Source organism: Acanthopagrus latus, chromosome 9 (genome assembly GCF_904848185.1).
Source record: "Acanthopagrus latus isolate v.2019 chromosome 9, fAcaLat1.1, whole genome shotgun sequence".
Lineage (NCBI taxonomy): Eukaryota > Metazoa > Chordata > Actinopteri > Spariformes > Sparidae > Acanthopagrus > Acanthopagrus latus.
Window position 1 is genome coordinate 29,277,571 of NC_051047.1, and position 21,354 is coordinate 29,298,924.

The window sequence follows — 21,354 nt, forward strand, 5'->3', positions numbered from 1 at the left end:
ATACGGTGTTTTTCTGTTTGTCATCGTACATTTCAATTGAAGTAGATTAGATTCTCTCTACAATTGAATTTTCTTTTAATTTTACTTTTTTATATTAGTTCGGATTCTATCTTAATTTTGTTCTTAAATTAGCTCTTGTGCTATTTAAAAAAACATGTATTCATCAGATTCACCCTGAACGGACACAAAACAAAAACTGAACATTAAAGAAACTGTCCGTAATCATTTTCTTCTCGTTTGTTTTTCTTTTTTTTAATTATAAATTTCAATTGTAGCTTGATAAGGTTTCATCACGCATTTTTAAATTCCTCAACATAAAGAAATCAACAGAGTTAATGACTTGAGCTTGACCTCACAAACATTAATCACAGTGGTCTGAGTAAATTCAAACACTGAGGCTCAGAACGTTTTGCTCATCAGCGTCTCTGGTGTCTCTTTTGCCCTGCAGAAAAACTGAAGATCATCACGCCACTGAGGGACACGGAGGCCAAAGAAGGACAGGAAGTCGTCCTGAACTGCGAGGTGAACTCAGAGGGAGCGAAGGCCAAGTGGCTGAAGAACGAGGAGACATTGTTCGAGAGCAGCAAGTACGTGATGGTCCAGAGAGACAACGTCTTCTCCCTGAGGATCAGAGACGCCAAGAAGGGAGATGGTGGCAACTTCAGCATTAACCTGACCAATCAGAGAGGAGAGCAGGCCAAGAGCTCCTGCGTTCTCTCCATCAAAGGTCAGGAGTTCACAGAGACGGGGTTACTTCATTAGTTACTACTGCTTTAGTTACTTCATTAGAGACAGAATATCAAGTATGAATAGTATTTAAACAAGGAAGTCATCACTTAATGAGGGACATATTGAATACAATACTGTGATCACCAACTTAACATACTTATTTTCAGAGGTTCATCTTTTTATTATTAACAGTCATATCTAACAATCCAGAAATTACAGAAGCCCTAAACGGTCATGAGCTGAACATAAGTATTATTTCCTCCATTTTTCCTGCAATGATGAGTGACATTTTATTTTTAAAACATGTTTGATAACATGCAAACAAAAGTCAAGCAGCACCCAATTTCTGTTCTCGACTGGATCTCTGTCACAATTGACACAACAAAGATTAGAAACAAATGAGATTAAAGTTATTTTTCTTTTGTTTTGGATCCTCATAAGTTGGGATTCTTTCTACAACACTGAACACTGTTCCTTGCGATGTTCATGTGTCTGATATTTTGTGTTGTTCAGAGGAGAGTCTGAGGATCGTGGTTCCTCTGGAGGACATCGACACTCAGGAGAAGAACAGCGTGAGCTTCTCCTGTAAAGTCAACAGGCCCAACGCCACCCTGAAGTGGATGAAGGCCGGCGAGGAGATCACCTTCAACAAACGCATCGTTTACAGAGTTGACAAAGAAAAGCACATGCTGACAATTAAAGACTGCACGCTGGCCGACGAGGGCGAGTACACTGCAGTCGCCTCCGCAGACAGCAAGTCCACCGCAGAGCTGATCATCAGCGAGGCGCCGACGGACTTCTCCATCCAACTGAAGGACCAGACCATCACCGAGTTCGAGGACGCAGAGTTCACATGCAAGCTGACCAAAGAGAAAGCTGAGGTTAAGTGGTACAGAAATGGACGTGAGATCAGAGAAGGACCAAGGTACATCACCACAGAACCCTCAGAACCTCATTAATAAACTCATAACTTTATTTCAAACACCATGGAAAGATGTTTTCCTCATTAATTCTTCATGGGACGACCCTGAAACTCACTTAACTTCACATTTGAGATTTTCAGTGAATCATGCTCCCCTTTAAATAACATTTTCTTTTCCCCAGATACACATTTGAAAAAGAAGGAAAGATGTGCACCTTGCGTATCAAGGAGTGCAGACCCGATGATGAGTGTGAATATGCCTGTGGTGTGGACGACAAAAGATCCAGAGCCAGGCTCTTTGTTGAAGGTGAAGATTCTCAGAATTGACTCTGTATGAACTATTTTTGATGTTTCTACTCTGGATGAACTCTAATCTAACTAAACTCTGTCCATCCTACAGAGACCCCGGTGGAGATCATCAGACCACCACAGGACGTGTTTGAACCTCCAGGCTCGGACGTTGTGTTCGAGGTGGAGCTTAACAAAGACAGAGTGGAGGTGAAGTGGTTGAGGAACAACATGACAGTCGTCCAGGGAGACAAATACCAGATGATGAGCGAGGGTAAAATCCACAGACTGCAGGTGTGTGAGATCAGACCTCGAGATCAGGGAGAGTACAGAATCATCGCCAAGGACAAAGATGCCAAGGCCAAGCTGGAGCTGGCAGGTAGGAGTTCAGGAAATAATAATAATAATAATAATAATAATGAGCACATGCTGTGAATGTAAGGACATGTTTGGTTAGACTAATGATGGTATAACTTAGTAATTCTTCCCTCCTCCTCCTCCAGCTGTGCCGAAGATAAAGACCACAGACCAGAACTACGTGACAGACGCAAGGAAGCCCATTGTCATGACCGTCCCCTATAGCGCCTACCCGAAGGCCGAGGCCGACTGGCTGTACAACAACCTGAGTCTGCCGAAAGACAACATCCACACATCTGCCGACCGCACAGAGTACCGGCTGAAGGACCCCATGAAGGCCGATGAGGGCCGCTACAAGATCATCATCAAGAACAAACATGGAGAGGGAGAGGCCTTCATCAACCTGGAGGTCATCGGTGAGTTCTCGAAAGCTAAAACTGTTTGTTAACGACAAACCAAAACTAGGCTAACTTTTGGTCAACTGCAGCAGGTTTTCTGCAAAGATAAAACGAGTTAACATGAGCATATTAAAAAAAATACTGGATACCTGAACTTTTTATACAAATTGTCAGTTGACAAGATGTTAAAATTACACTAATGTTGGATGTTAGACCTTATGTTACCTGTTTCCAGACAGGTGACTCAAGTCATTAGGTCTAAGTCCCAAGTCATTTTTATATTAATTTCTTATTTTCCACCCAATCAAAAAAATTAATTCACTCCCATCACTTTTAAACTGTGAAATACTGACAAACAAATAAAACAAACCAAAAGCACAATACGTTAGTTGAGTCATACTTGTAAACGGAGTTCAGATCCAGTCTACATCATTAATTATAACTGGGAAACTTTTTACTTTTCCACATCATTCATAGTAAATAAATACTTTGTTTCAGACACCACCGTGTTGTGTGTAAAATGTATTGACATGGGAGAGCCTGAACCCAAACACTTCACACTTTACCAAAGTCATCAATATTTTGCATTTTAACCCTCAAACAAACAACTTAACTCAAATGTTAATGTGGCATGAGGCTTATTGGGTTTGGTGGTTTTTCAGTGTTAAAAAGAAACCAGTTAGGGCGCCACTGAAGCTCAGTTGGAAGAACACACGCTACATGTCACCAAGCTTGGTCTCAACCTTGGCAAACAGCAATTACAGCGATCTTCTGGTCATAGATATTTGAACATTTCCACTCTCATCAATCAGTTCTGACTGACTGGTCGGAATCCCAAGTATTAAACCTGTGAGTGTTATCAAAGTCACCGATACCGGCTGGCTTATTAATGCTCCTGGCTGTTATGACAGCTGTCGTTTGAGTAAAAACAGTCGTTGGTATGTGAATGGTTGTTAAAACTCCAGGGAAGTGATGAAAGTATGGTGTTATAGGTGGGGGATAAATGGTGTCGCAGACAAGGATTTTAAAAATATTAGCATTACACTGTTTCAAATACATTAATGTAACTTAAATGTCCTTGTAGACATCCCGGGACCCGTGAAGAACCTGCAGGTGATCGACACGGCTGATGGCGAGGTCAGCCTGGCATGGGAGGAGCCCGAGAGCGATGGTGGCAGCAAGGTCATCGCATATGTGGTGGAGAGACGTGATGTGAAGCGTAAGACCTGGACACTGGCCACAGACCACGCTGACAGTCCTGAGTACACAGTGACAGGACTCCACAAGGACTCCATGTACCTGTTCAGAGTCTGTGCCCGAAACCGGGTGGGCAGTGGACCCAACGTAGAGACTGACAAACCTGTTCAGGCCAAGAGCAAGTTTGGTAAGGATTATTATTATTTTCATTGATATTTTCATGGTAAATGGTTGAATCTGGCACAAATGATAATAAATAATCCTCTGTAAATTCACTGAACACCATAATGTTGCCCTCAGTTTACTGATCCATCCCATTTACCTTCCTAGACGTTCCTGAGGCTCCTCTGAATGTGATTGTTGGAAACGTCTCCAAGTTTGGCTGCACCATCTCCTGGGAGCCTCCTGTGTCGGATGGAGGTTCACCCATCACCTCTTACATCATTGAGCTGCGTGACAGGACGTCGGTGAAGTGGTCACCTGTCCAGCTGACCAAAGCTGATGAGCTCAGCGCCATTATTAACGATGTCATCGAGAACAAAGAGTACATCTTCAGAGTCAAAGCAGAGAACAAAGCTGGTGTCGGCAAGCCGAGCGCTGCCTCAAAGCCCGTCAAGATCATGGATCCAATCGGTAAGTTTGGTTGGAAAAGGTTCATCAGACTTAATAGTTCATCCATCCATCCATCCATCTTCTTCCGCTTATCCAGTACCGGGTTGCGGGGGCAGCTGTCTGAGCAGGGACACCCAGACTTCCCTCACCCCGGACACTTCCTCCAGCTCTTCTGGGAGGATCCCAAGGCGTTCCCATGACAGGGACATGCCAGGAACACCTCCCGAGGAGGGCGTCCCGGGGGCATCCGAAACAGATGCCCGAGCCACCTCAACTGGCTCCTCTCGATGTGGAGGAGCAGCGGCTCTACTCCGAGCTCCTCCCGGGTGACAGAGCTCCGCACCCTGTCTCTAAGGGAGCGCCCTGCCACCCTGCGGAGGAAACATATTTCAGCCGCTTGTATCCGGGATCTTATTCTTTCGGTCATGACCCAAAGTTCATGACCATAGGTGAGGGTAGGAACGTAGATTGACCGGTAAATCGAGAGCTTCGCCTTTCGACTCAGCACTCTCTTCACCACGACAGACCGGTATAACGACCTCATTACTGCGGCCGCCGCACCGATCCGCCTGTCAGTCTCACGCTCCATCCTTCCCTCACTCGTGAACAAGACCCCAAGATACTTAAACTCCTCCACCTGAGGCAGTAGCTCTCCCCCAACCCGGAGGGGACAAGCCACCTTTTTCCGGTCGAGAACCATGGCCTCAGATTTGGAGGTGCTGATTCTCATCCCAGCCGCTTCACACTCGGCTGCAAACAGCCCCAGGACATGCTGGAGGTCCTGGCCCGAAGGAGCCAACAAGACCACATCATCCGCGAAAAGCAGAGATGAAATCCTGTGGCTCCCGAACCAGATCCCCTCCGGCCCGTGGCTGCGCCTAGAAATTCTGTCCATGAAAATAATGAACAGAACCGGTGACAGAGGGCAGCCCTGCCGGAGTCCAACATGCACCAGGAACAGGTCTGACTTACTGCCGGCAATGCGAACCAAGCTCCTGCTCCGCTCATACAGGGACCGCATGGCCCTTAACAGAGGGCCTCCGACCCCGTATTCTCGGAGCACCTCCCACAGAATGCCACGAGGGACACGGTCGAATGCCTTCTCCAAGTCCACAAAACACATGTGGACTGGTTGGGCAAACTCCCATGAACCCTCGAGCACCCTGCGGAGGGTATGGAGCTGGTCCAGTGTTCCACGGCCCGGACGAAAACCGCATTGTTCCTCCTGGATCCGAGGTTTGACTGTCGGCCGAATTCTCCTCTCCAGTACCCTGGAATAGACTTTCCCAGGGAGGCTGAGGAGTGTGATCCCCCGATAGTTGGAACACACCCTCCGGTCCCCCTTTTTAAATAGGGGGACCACCACCCCGGTCTGCCAGTCCAGAGGCACTGTCCCCGACTGCCATGCAATGTTGCAGAGACGTGTCAACCAAGACAGCCCCACAACATCCAGAGACTTGAGGTACTCAGGGCGGATCTCATCCACCTCTGGTGCTTTGCCACTGAGGAGCTTCCCGACTACCTCAATGACTTCGGCTTGGGTGATGAATGAGTCAACCTCCGAGTCCCCAGCCTCTGCTTCCTCTATGGAAGACATGTCAGTGGGATTGAGGAGATCCTCAAAGTATTCCTTCCACCGCCCGACAATATCCCCAGTCGAGGTCAACAGCTCCCCACCCCCACTGTAAAGAGTGTTGGTGGAGAACTGCTTCCCCCTCCTGAGGCGCCGGATGGTTTGCCAGAATTTCCTCAAGGCTGACCGATAGTCCTCCTCCATGGCCTCTCCGAACTTTTCCCAGACCTGAGTTTTTGCTTCCGTGACTGCCTGCGCTGCCGCTCGCCTGGCCTGCCGGTACCCGTCAGCTGCTTCAGGAGTCCCCCGGGCCAACCAGGCCCGGTAGGACTCCTTCTTCAGCTTGACAGCATCCCTTACTTCCGGAGTCCACCACCGGGTTCGGGGATTGACCCTACGGCCACAGCTCCGAACAGCCGCGTCAACAATAGAGGTGGAGAACATGGTCCATTCGGACTCAATGTCCCCAGCCTCCCTCGGGATCAGGTCCAAGCTCTCCCGGAGGAGGGAGTTAATGACCTCTTTGACAGAGGGTTCTGCCAGACGTTCCCAGCAGACCCTCACAATACGTTTGGGTCTGCCAGGTCTGTCCAGCTTCCTCCCCTGCCAACGGATCCGACTCACCACCAGGTGGTGATCAGTTGACAGCTCAGCCCCTCTCTTCACCCAAGTGTCCGAGACATACGGCCGGAGGCCAGATGACACGACCACAAAGTCGATCATTGACCTCCGGCCTAGGGTGTCCTGGTGCCATGTGCACATATGGACACCCTTATGCTTGAACATGGTGTTCGTTATGGACAAACTGTGACTAGCACAGAAGTCCAGTAACAAAACACCACTCTGGTTCAGATCGGGGAGGCCGTTCCTCCCAATCACACCCGTCCAGGTAACACTGTCGCTGCCCACGTGAGCGTCGAAGTCCCACAGAAGAACGACGACCAGGCGCTCGCCTGCAAGCCCCAACCCCAGGCCTGGCTCCAGGGTGGGGCCCCGGTAACGCCGATCCGGGCGACGTACGCGTCCTCGATTTAGTCTCTATCATTAGGGGCTTTTGAACCGATCTTAGTCTGACCTGTCACCTAGGACCTGTTTGCCTTGGGAGACCCTACCAGGAGCATTAAGCCCCGGACAACATAGCTCCTAGGATCATTCAGGTGCTCAAACTCCTCCACCACGATGAAATGCAATTTTCAAAAAACAGTGTGTGTCCAGCACACACGAACATATAAACTCACTCGCACACACACACGCTCCCTGAAGAGGAATGAGGATAAAGGACTTTGGAGACCCTGGCTGGCTGTATTGTTTGTAAAAGTTAATAGTTCAATTAGATTATAAATTCTGTTACTTCGATTAATATGTTTGCATTATTATGTTTATATTTATGTATTAAAACCTTCTGGCTTGCAGGTCTTGCCAGTAAAAGCCCTCCATGAACTGCTTTACATGAAAAGCCCTCTCAAGGCTTCAACTCCACTTTATTGTTGCGTCCATTAACATCCACCAACTTAAACATGAGATATATTGCATATAATAAATCAGATAAAAACCCACCACAAACTTAAATGAAAGAGTCGCCTCAGTCTCTGCCTCAGTTCTGGTAACATTTGTTCTTTTACCTGTTTTCTGCAGAACCTCCCAGTCCTCCTCAGAACCTGGTCTGGCAGGATCAGAACAAGAACTCAGTTCAGCTCACCTGGGAGACTCCTCTGAGGAACGGAGGCACTATGATTACCGGATATATCATCGAGCGCTGTGAGGAAGGCACCGACAAGTGGCTCCGCTGCAATGCCCGTCTCTGCCCCGACCTCTTCTACAAGGTACAGATAACAATTCAAATACATCCTGATTTAGAATTAATTTCTTTGAAATGTTTATAGGGTTCAATACACAGATTCACTCACTCATTTACTGAAATTTTATTTTGTTTTATCTTTACACTTTAACTTGTTGTTTCAGGTGTCTGGTCTGAAATATGGAACCAAATACAACTACAGAGTGTTTGCTGAAAACGCTGCTGGACTCTCTGACCCATCAAACATCATCGGACCTCTGCTGGCTGATGACCCACACTGTAAGAGTTTCACCATCATTGATTCTCTAATGTAATTTTAGCAGTTATGTGAAAGCTATTGTCAAGGAACATACCCTCCAGAGACAAGGCTGTTAATTCACAAGAATTCATTGTAGTATTTATCCAGTTGTAGGCCCATAACTCTCTGAATAGGCAGGCTGATGGAAAGTAGGTTCTTAAAAAGAGAATTTCAAAAGCAAATGTGTATAGGTACATAGAATGTTTGAGTTCCCGTCATGCCTCTCTGTCCCCTCTCCAGTCGCCCCAGCCTTCGACCTGAGCGGTTTCAAAGATGGCCTGGAGGTGATCGTCCCTCAGCCTCTCAGTATCAGAGTACCCATCACCGGATACCCAACCCCCATTGCCAAGTGGACCTTCGGAGAGAAGGAACTGACCACTGCTGATGAACGTGTCACCATGACAACCAAGTCTACATTCACAGAACTGATCGTCACACCGAGTGTCCGACCAGACAAAGGCACCTACACCCTGCAGCTGGAGAATGATGTAACATCCGTCTCTGGAGAGATCGAAGTCAATGTCATCGGTACGATGATGAAAAACTATTGTATTTTTTCTGGTTCTAAACTTTTAAAAATTGTTATCAAGCTCTAGATTTCACTGTATTTGTGTCCTACAGCGGCGCCCAGTGCTCCAAAAGACTTTAAGGTTGTGGAGGTGACCCGGCAGCATGTCCACCTGAGCTGGGAGACTCCAGAGCATGACGGAGGAAGCCCTCTGACTGGCTACCAGGTGGAGAAACGCGATGTGTCCCGTAAGACCTGGGTCAAGGTACGTCATCAACATCTGTGTTCAACCCAGCTGATGATTACAATTCATTTTCTTCTAGCATTCTTAAACTGAACAATTCACCTCTAAAGAAGTAAAATCTGTCACTGTCTCCTCCCCCCATGCTGATGGAATTTTTTGTTTGGTAGCCAAGTAGCCATAAAATGGCTCCATACACCTTGTCCAGCAAAATTTTCCAGAAGCCCTGATTGATTATAAAAATACATTACTTACACCCTCAATGGCCGGTTGAGACAGCTTTTCTAATTCATTTTGAATTTGAATTACACTGGCTTTTTAGATTTTGGTGATATATAGAGTTGCTGCATCAGGGTCTTTATTCAGCTGAACTAAGGATCTCTTTGACCTGACATGTGACAGTAATCTCAGTCTCTCTCACTGTTCTCTCTTAGGTTGTCACAGGTATCCAGGATCAGGAGTTCACAGTCACTGATGTGGTTGAAGGGAAGGAGTATCTGTTCAGGGTCACTGCCTGCAACAAGTGTGGACCAGGAGAGCCAGCATACATTGACGAGCCTGTCAACGTCTCCTCTCCTGCCAGTAAGTCAAAAATGTCACTTATTAATGAACTTGAAGAAAGAAAATAAGTGAATAGTATTATTAATATCCTATTGAACTTTCTGACCCCTCCGTCTCGTTTCCCTCCAGCCATCCCCGACCCTCCAGAGAACCTGAGGTGGAGAGACAAGTCAGCCAGCGGCATTTTCCTGACCTGGGAGCCACCCAAGTACGATGGTGGCACTGGCATCCGAGGCTACAATGTGGACCGCTGCCAGAGAGGAACCGATAAGTGGGAACCCTGTGGCGACATGGTGCCAGAGCTGAAATGCCAGGTGACGGGTCTGATTGAGGGTCAGTGGTACGCTTACAGAGTCCGAGCCCTGAACCGACTCGGAGCCAGCATGCCCTGCAAGGCCACGGACGAGATCCAGGCTGTTGATCCCAAAGGTACCTGGACATTACTTAATCCTCTCATGTTAAAAAAACTTATAGAATAAATGTTCATTTGTTTGCCCAGTAGTTTTTGATAAAGTTGTTTCTATATTTCTATAAACTTTGTTGTTAATCATCATCTAAACTGCTAAAACTCTGACTGACCCTGTGTCCTTATTGTCCATGCAGAGGCTCCAGAGATCCAGCTGGATGCCAAGCTACTTGCTGGTTTGACCGCCAAGGCTGGCAGCAAGATTGAACTCCCCGCCGAGGTGACGGGTAAGCCCGAACCTCGTGTGAAATGGACTAAGGCCGACCTGGTCCTCAAACCTGATGACAGGGTGTCCATTGACACAAAGCCAGGACACTCCACTGTCACCATCACCAAGACCAAAAGAGATGACAGCTCCACCTACATCATTGAGGCCACCAATAGCAGCGGCCGCGCCACTGCCACCGTTGACGTCAACATCCTTGGTAAGACCGGTTCAAAATGGAGAAGAGGAATTAAACGATTTTCATTGTGACTTTGATCTGGTTCATTAAATCTAAATGTTCTTTGCCCACACAGATAAGCCTGGCCCTCCAGCTGCCTTTGACATCTCTGAGATCACCAACGAGTCCGCCTTCCTGGCCTGGAACCCGCCACGTGATGACGGCGGCTCTAGAGTCACCAACTACATTGTGGAGCGCCGAGCTGCCGACAGCGAGATCTGGCACCGGCTGTCCTCCACCATTAAACAAACCACATACAAACCTGTGGGCCTTGTCAAGTTCAAGGAATATATCTTCAGAGTCTTCGCTGAGAACCAGTTTGGTGTTGGCCCACCAGCTGAGCACCCATCCATCATTGCCAGATACCCCTTCGGTAGGTGACCTGATCAAAGACTATCAACAAACTAAACACCAAACTTTACAGTAAATATGAAGTTAAAGCCAGCTAACTCACTAAAGATTCATTAGCATTTGTACTATTTCCCACACATGTAAAGGACATTTGTTTTAATCTCAGACAAAGAGGGATCCCAGTCTTTTGGGTCTAGTTGTCTTCAGTCCAGTAGTTGCTTGGACTAACCTCTGGCCTCCTGTCTTGTCCTCAGACACTCCTGGAGCACCTTACAAGCTGGAAGCTTCAGACATCGCCAAGGACTCCCTGACACTAGCCTGGTATGAGCCTGAGGAGGATGGAGGAAGCCCCATCACCGGATACTGGGTGGAGAGATACGAACCTGACCACGACAGGTGGATGAGATGCAACAAGCTGCCCATCAAAGACACCAACTACAGGTGAATCTCCCTCCTGAAATGAGTTTGACACTTCTTTGTTGGATTTCATTGTGCTGATGTGCTGCTGTGTTTCCCTCTGCAGAGTTAAAGGTCTTCCCACGAGGAAGAAGTACAAGTTCAGAGTCCTGGCTGAGAATCTGGCTGGAACTGGAAAACCCAGCAAGGAGACAGACCCAATCCTTGTCAAAGATCCTATTGGTGTGTTTACTTTCTCATTTTAAGTCAGTACAGGCTTTTAAAAAATATTTATTTTAATAACATCATGTTCTGTTTCCTCCAGATCCTCCATGGCCTCCTGGTAAACCCACGGTGAAGGACGTGGCAAAAACTTCCTGCTTTTTGATGTGGACCAAACCAGAGCACGACGGCGGAGCCAAGATCGACGGCTACATCATTGAGATGCTGAAGAGTGGAACCGTGGACTGGATTCGCGTGGCAGAGGACATCAATATCCTAGAGCACTTCCTGAAGGGCCTGATGGAGAAGCAGGAATATTCGTTCAGGGTGCGAGCTGTTAACGTGGCCGGAGAGAGTGAACCGAGCGAGCCCAGTGACCCAGTGCTCTGCAAAGAGAGACTCAGTGAGTTACAAAACAGCCACAATATATCAAACTCATAGTCCAGACAGACAAACTTGCAAACTGTTGCTCTAGAACACTGACTGCCAACCTGGGGTTCCCATCCCTCACATGCAGTCACCAAGGCTTCATAGGGTTTTGCAAGGGCCTTCTTGCCTTCTTGGCTCATATCTCAGCTATTTATCTGTGAAGGAAACCAAACAGAATGACATGAAATCTTTGTCTTGACCTCCTCAGATCCTCCTACCGCTCCTCGCTGGTTGACCGTCGTCAGCATCAGCAGGAAAAGTGCCGACTTGAAGTGGACAGCTCCTGAGAGAGATGGAGGCTCACCAGTCACCAACTACGTGGTGGAGAAGCGTGACGTCAGGCGTAAAGGCTGGCAGGCTGTGGACACCACAGTCAAGGAGCTGAAATACACCGTGACTCCACTCAATGATGGATCACTCTACGTGTTCCGTGTTGCCGCAGAGAATGCTGTGGGACTCGGACCGTTCTGCGAGCTGCCAGACTCTGTGCTGGCCAAAGACACTTTTAGTAAGAGAGTAGTTCAGTCATCTATATATGAAATATTTCAATTAGAAGGATGAAGAAAATCCTCATTGTTTGCTCTTCTGATGCAGGATAATAAGATTTATTTTTGTTACAGCTTCTCCTGGGCCACCGTACGCTCTCACTGTTGATGCTGTGAGCAAGAGATATGTGGACCTGTCATGGGAGGCACCTAAGAATGATGGTGGCAGACCCATCCTCAGGTACATTTTTTTTTCATGTAAATCTTGATTAGCAAAAAAAATTCGACATCAGAAAAATTCATGATAACCTGAAGATTAGTTTATTTGCAGCTCTACACCAATGTCACTATTTATTGCACTTTTAGAATATCAAAGAATTTGTGTAGATACATTTCCAACCCCTCACCCATATCTTGCAGTATTTGTTGTCAATGGTGTAACAGTATGAAGCTTGTTTACCTTTCAGATACTCTATTGAGAAGAAGGAGAAACTTGGAACTCGCTGGGTGAAATGCGGTAAGACTTCAGGTCCAGACTGCAAGTACAGAGTGACCGACATCATCGAGGGAACAGAAGTTCAGTTCCAGGTCAGGGCCGAGAATGAGGCCGGTGTCGGTCATCCAAGTGAACCCACTGAGATCCTCACCATCGAAGACCCAACAGGTTAGTCCAGTAATTAGTCATGACTCATCTAAAAAAAAATATGGAAAAGTGAGAAAATTCTGAATCTGTCCATCCTGTCCCCTCAAGGTGTGCCATCACCACCCATTGAGCTGCACGTGACTGGAGCCAGCAGGGACTTCCTGTCCATCGCCTGGAAGCCTCCGCAGAGGACTGGCGGCTGCCCCATCAGCGGTTACCATGTTGAGATGTGTGAGGCCGGCACAGAGAAGTGGATGAGGGTCAACTCTCGTCCCGTGAAGGAGCTGAAGTTCCGTGTGGAAGAGGGTGTGGTCCCTGAGAAGGAGTACATCCTGAGAGTGAGGGCCATCAACTCCGTGGGAGTGAGCGAGCCCTCCGACATCTCTGAGAACGTCTTTGCCAAAGAATCTGACTGTAAGAACATCAACTCACGTTCCTGTGCGAAGTTCTGTAAACCATCATATTGAGACCAACAGGTAAACGAGTTTGCTTTTTCTGTGTTTCCAGGTAACCCAACACTTGAATTCCAGACTCTGGACCTGGTTGTTGTGGAAACAGAGAAGCTTCACATTCCAGTTCCCTTCAGAGCTGTCCCCTCACCCAGAATCACCTGGCACAAGGACGGAAAGGAGCTGAAGGCTGACGAACGCCTCGGCTTCAGGTCAGTGCTAATAATTTTTTCCTAACACTAAAAAACATACGCAAACTATGCACCAGTAAAATTGTTTCCTCTGCCAGTATTCAAAAATGCCATCAATGATTCAGTTTCAGTAAATCATCCACTGATGGATTTGGTAGGATAGATTAGGTAATTCACCATGAGGATTGTTTCCACTGGACCACTTCCACTTCTAGTGCTTGTTGGTGGAAAACGTTTAATGACAGCAGATTTACATTATTGATTAATCTGCACATTATTTTCATGGTTTATCAGCAAAATGTTTGATTCAAAATACGGTACACAGTATTGAATAGTGCTTCTCACAGCTTTGTCCAAGCTAATGTTTTCCAAAGGTCTTGGGTTTTTTTTGCCAACAGTCTGAAACCTAAAGAGATTCCCTTTATCGGATATGATATGCTCATGCTCATGTGTCTGCTTCAGGGTATTTTGTGCTCTAGTGTTTTTTCTTGTCAGTGTGAGTAGCAGTGGTTGATGGGATTGTTTGTGCTCAACAGGAAGGAGTATACATCCTGTCACCTGGAGGTTGACAGCAGCATTCACGCTGATGCAGGACAGTACAAAGTGACTCTGGAGAACAAACTTGGAGCTGCCAGCGCCACTATCAACGTCAAAGTCATCGGTACACAAATAAACCAATTTTACGTCATCACGTTCTCATTAATATGAGCATAAGATTAACACGTCTCTGTCTGTCTTCAGGTCTTCCTGGTCCCTGTAAGGAAATCGTGGCCTCTGAGATCACAAAGAGCTCATGCAAATTGTCCTGGGATCCTCCAGACTATGATGGTGGCAGCCCAATTGTTCACTACGTCCTGCAGGTCTGAGATGGTGGTTTAAAATATGACATCAGGACCTGAGAGACTTCTAGGCATTCAAAAAAAAGGTTGAATTGATGGAGTTTTTTTGTTTGTTACATCCTTGTGCATGCACAGCGACGTGAGGCTGGGAGGCGAACATACGTCAACATGATGTCCGGAGAGAACAAAGTGAGCTGGCCCGTGAAAGATCTCATCCCCAATGGAGAGTACTACTTCAGAGTTCAGGCTGTCAACAAGATCGGAGGAGGAGAGTTCATTGAGCTCCGCAACCCCGTCATTGCTGAGGACCAGAAACGTAAGAAATTAATCTCGAAATCAACCAGTGCTTTCAAATGGACTGCCTGCCCTTGAAAACTATTTTGTTTGTGTCAAAAGGAAATTTAACTGAAATCTGTCTCTCACTCCAGATGCTCCCGACCCCCCCGTGGATGTGGAGACCCATAACCCCACATCGAACACCATCACACTGACCTGGAAGCCACCTATGTATGACGGTGGTTGCAAGATCATGGGCTACATCCTTGAGAAGCAGCAGAAGGGCGAGGACAAGTGGGAGAGGTGCAACGACTTCCTGGTGCCCGTCCTGTCCTACACCGTCAGAGGGCTGACGGAGGGCAAGAACTACACCTTCAGAGTTAAAGCTGAAAACGCTGCCGGGGTCAGCGAGCCATCACGCAGCTCACCGTACATCAAGGCGTCGGATGCTGTTGGTAAGGATGACATCAGATCCTGACAATATCAAAAAAGTCTTACAGTCTCACATTAGAGGTTTCTGTTTAGTTGCGAGGCAGCCAAGTTGCTGTTCCTGACCAAGGAAGGAGGTCATTTTGTTATCTTTGAACAGAACAAGGCTAACTGTCCCTTTGTTTCAAGTCTTCATGCTAAGCTAAGCTAACTAATTGCTGATGGTATCTTCATATCCAGCAAAATAAAAGCAATAAAAACAACATAACAAGGTTTGGGTTTATCAGGTTTTGGTTTGGTGAATGTTAGCTTAATTATACCTCCATTATCTTTCAGATCCTCCAAAAGTTTTCCTGAGTGGCAGCCTGCAGTCCGGGCTCAGCGTGAAGCGAGGCTGTGAGATCTGCCTGGACGCCAACATTTCTGGTTCGCCATATCCACAGATCACCTGGTACTGGAACAACCAGGTGATCCAGCCTGAGCCACTCCGCAAGAGGCCTGAAAAACCCCTGAAGAAGAAGGTGGAGAAGAAGGAAGAGGAGAAGAAGGAGGAGGGAGAGGCAGAGAAGAAAGAAGTGAAGGAGGGAGAAGAGAAGAAGGAAGGAGAGGAGAAGAAGGAGGAGAAGAAGGAGGCGGAGAAGAAGGAGGAGGAGAAGAAGAAGGAAGAGGAGGCAGCAGAGCCGGAGGTGGAAGAGATCGACTACCCAACAATAAACGAACGTCTGACCATCAACAACAGCCGCAGGGGAGTGTCCTCTATCGTCATCACAGACTCGATGAGGGCCGACCACGGCGTTTACATGGTGAAGGTGGAGAACGACCACGGCAAGGCCTCAGTGACCTGTGAGGTCAACGTGCTCGGTGAGAAATCGTCTCTTCAGTTGTGACTTCTGTGCTGTGTTAAACGTCAGATTTAATGTTTTTTTTCAAAAAGATGTGAGGACTTGCTGTCATAGCTTTAAGACAATTTATAGGTCAAAACATGATAATTTCGTCTGTTGGCAGATACTCCTGGGCCTCCAGTGAAATTCAGATTTGAGGAGGTGAGGAAGAGTTCTGTGATTTGCAAGTGGGATCCTCCTCTGGATGACGGTGGCAGCGAGATCCTCAACTACACTCTGGAGAAGAAAGACAACTCAAAGCTGGAGATTGGCTGGAGTTGTGTCACTTCCACACTGAGAGGATGTCGATACCTGGTGCCCAAACTCATCGAGAAGAAGGAGTACATCTTCAGGGTCAAGGCAGAGAACAAGTATGGCGCTGGTCCATACTGCATCTCCAAACCACTCATCGCCAAGAATCCTTTCGGTACGGTATTATTTATTATGACTTATTTTGAATTAGTTATATGAGAAATGTTCCTTTTGTTAGCTTAAAGTGTTTGTGTCTTTAATTCTTTAGTTTAAGTCTACTGTTAACTTAAACCTTTAATGGTTTTGAGACCCTATGTTACACTTTTCAGAAGTTAAGAAAGGAGGAATGGAAAGGAATATAACAAATCAATATAATATCTATATAATGCTCACATGTCCCTGTATCATCCACAGAACCTCCAGAGGCTCCTGAGAAGCCACAGATTGACGATATAACGGCCACCAGCATGCTGGTCACCTGGAATGAGCCAAACGACAACGGCAGCCCCATCTTGGGATACTGGGTTGAGCGCCGTGAGATCAATAGTTCACACTGGACACGTGTCAACAGGTGAGGAATACCAACAACAAAACCTTTCTTCTCTCCTGTAACTGGGTAATACGTGGGGATATCTCAAAGCACAGTGATACCATTTTATCATAAACCTTGTGGCAAGTTTTCTGAAAATTCCCTTATGTCCTGGTCTTCAGGAACATTGTTGAAGACATTGAGCTGAATGTTCAAGGTCTACTAGAGGGGATGACTTACATCTTCAGGGTGGCGGCTGAGAATCAGGCTGGCCCCGGAAAGTTCAGCCCCCCCTCTGAACCCAAGACAGCTCAGGCTCCAATCTGTACGTAAATTCATCTGTGTGCAGTAACAACTCTGATAAACATTTTTATATATATTTGGTTGATGTAAACGTTTATCACCATCTCTGTGATCTTCTTTTAGAAATAATTTTAGAAATAATTTAGAAATAATCAATACTGACCGTTATCATTAAACTTGGAGAATAATGTAATCATGAAGAGGAATCATGAGAGTCACAGACAACACAGATTTCCATGGAAATATAGTCAATCTCAGAGTTGACATATCCCATGTGTGTTTATTTGTGACACTGCAGTACCTCCTGGACCTCCAGTTGCCCGAGTAGTGCAGACCACTGACCACTCCATCGATGTGGAGTGGGACCCACCTGTCGACAACGGTGGAGGAGAGATCCTGGGATACCATGTGGATAAGGTCCGATCATCAATTCATCTCTCACACTTTCTCAGCGTTATTTTCAACGTCCTGCCTCATGTCAGCTGCAGGAACATAAAAGCTAAAGACCTTCAATTGTGTTGATTTAAATTAAGACTAATGTTTCTTTGTTCTGTGGTGTTCTTCAGGCCATGGCTGCTGGTACCAGGGACTGGTCCAGATCTACTGAGCGTCCTTGGAAGAGCCGGGCCTTCACAGTCTATGGAGTCCGTGAAGGAGCCAAGTATCTGGTCAGAGTTATTGCCTGCAACTCTGCTGGAGAGGGAACGCCAGGATTTACGGAGTCTGTGTTTGTCAGGAATCCTGCAGGTCAGCGGAAACAAATAAGATGAATCACAAAATTGAATTGTTATTTAACCAGGTCTGATTAAATACTGATGATATAAATCTCATTGCTGTTATTTACTTGCTGCTTGCCCTCTACAGAGACTCCAGTGATTGAGCTGGACCTGGCAATCAAGAACGGCGTGGTCATCAGAGCTGGAGAGAACCTCCGTGTTCCTGCTACAGTCACAGGTAAACCCTACCCCTCCATCACCTGGACCAAGGATGATGCCAAACTGGACAAAGACCGCGTGGAGATCCTCACTGAGGGCAATGACAGCATTGTTTCAATCCAGAACGCTCAGAGGAAGGACTGTGGCAAATACCACATCTCTGTTTGCAACCCCAGTGGCATCAAGGGTGCTTCGATCAGAGTGGATGTCATGGGTGAGTGGAAGTCGAGGAAGGCAGTGTGCAACTTGATGATAAAATGAAATAGTTAACTGGCAGTAAATTGATGCTATGAAATCAAAACGAAAACAGAAGGATATCATTGTTTTATCATCAGATGTCCCCGGACCCGTCACGGACCTGAAACCAGTTGTTGTCACTCGTAAGATGATCTTCCTGAACTGGGATGATCCTGAGGATGATGGAGGCAGCGACCTGACCGGCTTCATCGTTGAGCGTAGAGATGCTAAGATGCACACATGGAGGCAGCCTATTGAAACTGCCTCATCTAAGTGTGAGTGTGTTGGCATCATGGAGGGCCAGGACTACATGTTCCGGGTCATTGCAAAGAACAAGTACGGCATGGGTCCACCTGTTGAGCTGGGACCCATCAAGGCTGTGGACCCACAGGGTGAGTCCTACAATCAGTTTGATTTAAAAATTGATACTCAAGTTTTTTCTTGTATAAGATGTTAAGTCTTCAGGAGTGGTTTGATAAATGATGAATTTGCACTTGATACCAATCATTGCTTTGGTGGTTTTGCAGGCCCACCATCATACCCTGAGAAGTTCCACTACACTGAGCGCACCAAGAGCTCAGTTACACTAGCCTGGAAGCCACCTCGTAATGATGGCGGCAGCCCTGTCATTGGCTACTTCGTTGAGAAGAAGAGGCAGGACCAGCAGGCCTTTGAGCCCTGCAACACAGAGATCTGCCCCAACATGACCATGACTGTAGAAGGCCTGGATGAGGATTGGATGTATGAGTTCAGGATCAAGTGCGCCAATCTGATTGGAGAGAGCGAGCCATCCATCCCACTCCTTGTGGTCATCCAAGATGATGAAGGTATGGCTAAATGTAAACAAAGGGTCTTAAAAACCCAGTATGCAATTTTTTAAATCCAAGGGACCAGGGCAGTCTTTCCTTAGAGAACTCTATTAAACAATGAGTTGGATCAAACTATTTTTGTTGTGATTTGATCTGTTTTGTTCATGTCCTGTCCCTCTTAGTGGCTCCTGAGGTCCATATGCTGAAGATCTTCAAGGGAGACTCCATTACCGTGAGGAAGGGTGAGCCCATTGAGATCCCAGCTGATGTCCTGGGCCTACCTATCCCCAAGGTCGAGTGGTCCAAGGATGATGTTGTGATCGAGAAGCCCACCGAGACTTTGCTGATGGAGACTGTAGTGACTGGCAGGTTGAACTGCAAGACTACGCTGTCCATCCCAGCAGCCAACAGGAGGGACCGTGGAAGCTACACTGTGACTGCTTCCAACAACATGGGTTCAGCCAAACACACCACCTTTGTCATGGTGCTAGGTGAGTTTAGACACATGACACAGACAATTAAATGAATTATTTTTACGTAAAACAGTAAACACATAAGTGTATTTTGCTCTCTTCTCAGATCGGCCACTTCCGCCCAGGAATGTGAAGGTGTCCAACATCAAGGCAGAGTCTTGCTACCTCCAGTGGGATGCACCGCTGGATAATGGTGGCAGCGAGCTGACAAACTACATTGTTGAGAAGATGGACGTAAGGACAGAGGAGCCAGAGCTGGAAGAGGGACAGGAAGCTCCTCCTGAGCCACAGTGGGAGCAGGTTACCAACAGCATCATTGAGAGGAAATACGGGGTATGTCCTGATAACAACAGTAATTCTAATGATTTGTGGGTTGTTGAAGTCCTTTAAAGACCTCTTTGGCTCTACTGCTAATACAATTCTCTGTCCTGCAGGTGTGGAACTTGGAAACAAACAAGAGCTACCTGTTCCGCATCAGAGCTGAGAATCGTTACGGCATATCTGACCCCTGTGGAACAGAGGAAGTCCAGATCACAGACCCATTCGGCCTTCCTGGCCCACCAGAGAAACCGACCATTGCAGAGTTCTCCAAGACCTCCATGACCCTCACCTGGGAGCCTCCCAGAGACAATGGCGGCTCTATGATTATTGGCTACTGGCTGGAGAAGAGGGAGAAAGGCAATGACTACTGGGCCAAAGTCAACAAGGTGCCAGTCACCAAGAGGGGCATGAAAGGCTGGGAGTACCAGGTGAGTTGCTGGGTTCTAGGAATAGGACGGTCCATCACAACGTTGAAAAGTTGAATTAAATGTTTAGAATAGTTCATCAAAATCTTTAAGCAGAAATACCTGTTCTACTCAGAGCTGAGAATTGTTACGGTATATCCAAACATTCAATACAAATCGTGATACATAAAACAATGATACTAAATAGAAAAGTAGTAAAACCATCTCATAATAACTGGATCTCTTTACTGACAAGCAAAAAGTTTCCAAAAGCATTCACATTCAAAATTTCAAATTCAAAACAAATACAAGGTTCTGGATCCAACCTAATATCTACAGACAGAAAGGTTCCAGTCCTTTAAGATATTCTGTTAGCCCTGCTAACCACACAAGTCTGTTGAATCTCCACATCTTTCTGTGTCTCCCAGGTGACTCGTCTGATTGAAGGAACAGAGTACGAATTTAGGGTTGCTGCCTGCAATTCTGCAGGAACTGGACCATTCAGCGCACCGTCCGACTCTGCTTTTGCTGTCGATCCCATCAGTGAGTAAAGGGCTTCTTTTTGCAGTGTCAGATATTCAACACATCAAAATAAACTTTATGTCCTTTTTTGACAGTATCAGTATTCTAATATGGCCAGGTGTCTCTATATTTTGAGAGCTGATGAATTTGATTTCCCCAAATTATACACTATTCATATAACCTGCTGTCCTCTTCTCCAGCTCCTCCAAGCATGCCTGCTGCTCCTGAGATAGCAGATAAAACAAAGTACAATGTCACCCTGTCCTGGAAACCACCAGAGAGAGATGGAGGAAGCCCCATCAAGGGATACATCATCCAGATCCAGGATGAGGGCAAGTCAGACTGGGTGAGTGTGAATGACGCAGACAGTCTGTGCCCCACCACCGAGTTCACCGTACCAAATCTCCGCGAGCTCAAACGCCATCACTTCAGGATCATCGCTGTCAATGACATTGGCGAGTCTGACCCCAGCCCCCGCACTGGAGAGGTTCTGGTTGAAGACATCCAGCGTACGTCCCATTTAAAGTCACTCTCCAATAAATAGATTAACTTTCATCATTGTCCAAAGGTTTTGTGTCTCTCTGTCA

At 46.7% G+C, this 21,354-nt stretch overlaps 1 protein-coding gene across 1 annotated transcript in view; it reads left to right on the forward strand.

Annotated features, from left to right (window-relative positions):
• ttn.2 (titin, tandem duplicate 2) overlaps positions 1 to 21,354 on the forward strand; it is a 202,854-nt gene that overhangs the window by 108,315 nt on the left and 73,185 nt on the right. The window contains exons 122-162 of the mRNA XM_037110653.1: positions 449 to 727; positions 1,243 to 1,654; positions 1,834 to 1,958; positions 2,052 to 2,318; positions 2,443 to 2,712; positions 3,779 to 4,078; positions 4,222 to 4,524; positions 7,712 to 7,899; positions 8,039 to 8,153; positions 8,413 to 8,700; positions 8,794 to 8,945; positions 9,356 to 9,503; positions 9,612 to 9,911; positions 10,086 to 10,373; positions 10,468 to 10,764; positions 10,997 to 11,183; positions 11,266 to 11,381; positions 11,464 to 11,763; positions 11,998 to 12,297; positions 12,410 to 12,515; positions 12,742 to 12,938; positions 13,026 to 13,331; positions 13,425 to 13,578; positions 14,094 to 14,218; positions 14,299 to 14,417; positions 14,532 to 14,712; positions 14,825 to 15,127; positions 15,438 to 15,962; positions 16,107 to 16,409; positions 16,649 to 16,805; positions 16,946 to 17,088; positions 17,365 to 17,483; positions 17,633 to 17,813; positions 17,931 to 18,215; positions 18,337 to 18,630; positions 18,766 to 19,065; positions 19,230 to 19,538; positions 19,627 to 19,853; positions 19,955 to 20,269; positions 20,674 to 20,788; positions 20,968 to 21,276. Of these exons, the coding sequence (XP_036966548.1) occupies positions 449 to 727; positions 1,243 to 1,654; positions 1,834 to 1,958; positions 2,052 to 2,318; positions 2,443 to 2,712; positions 3,779 to 4,078; positions 4,222 to 4,524; positions 7,712 to 7,899; positions 8,039 to 8,153; positions 8,413 to 8,700; positions 8,794 to 8,945; positions 9,356 to 9,503; positions 9,612 to 9,911; positions 10,086 to 10,373; positions 10,468 to 10,764; positions 10,997 to 11,183; positions 11,266 to 11,381; positions 11,464 to 11,763; positions 11,998 to 12,297; positions 12,410 to 12,515; positions 12,742 to 12,938; positions 13,026 to 13,331; positions 13,425 to 13,578; positions 14,094 to 14,218; positions 14,299 to 14,417; positions 14,532 to 14,712; positions 14,825 to 15,127; positions 15,438 to 15,962; positions 16,107 to 16,409; positions 16,649 to 16,805; positions 16,946 to 17,088; positions 17,365 to 17,483; positions 17,633 to 17,813; positions 17,931 to 18,215; positions 18,337 to 18,630; positions 18,766 to 19,065; positions 19,230 to 19,538; positions 19,627 to 19,853; positions 19,955 to 20,269; positions 20,674 to 20,788; positions 20,968 to 21,276 (9,708 nt within the window). The remainder of the gene's footprint in view (positions 1 to 448; positions 728 to 1,242; positions 1,655 to 1,833; positions 1,959 to 2,051; positions 2,319 to 2,442; positions 2,713 to 3,778; positions 4,079 to 4,221; positions 4,525 to 7,711; positions 7,900 to 8,038; positions 8,154 to 8,412; positions 8,701 to 8,793; positions 8,946 to 9,355; positions 9,504 to 9,611; positions 9,912 to 10,085; positions 10,374 to 10,467; positions 10,765 to 10,996; positions 11,184 to 11,265; positions 11,382 to 11,463; positions 11,764 to 11,997; positions 12,298 to 12,409; positions 12,516 to 12,741; positions 12,939 to 13,025; positions 13,332 to 13,424; positions 13,579 to 14,093; positions 14,219 to 14,298; positions 14,418 to 14,531; positions 14,713 to 14,824; positions 15,128 to 15,437; positions 15,963 to 16,106; positions 16,410 to 16,648; positions 16,806 to 16,945; positions 17,089 to 17,364; positions 17,484 to 17,632; positions 17,814 to 17,930; positions 18,216 to 18,336; positions 18,631 to 18,765; positions 19,066 to 19,229; positions 19,539 to 19,626; positions 19,854 to 19,954; positions 20,270 to 20,673; positions 20,789 to 20,967; positions 21,277 to 21,354) is intronic.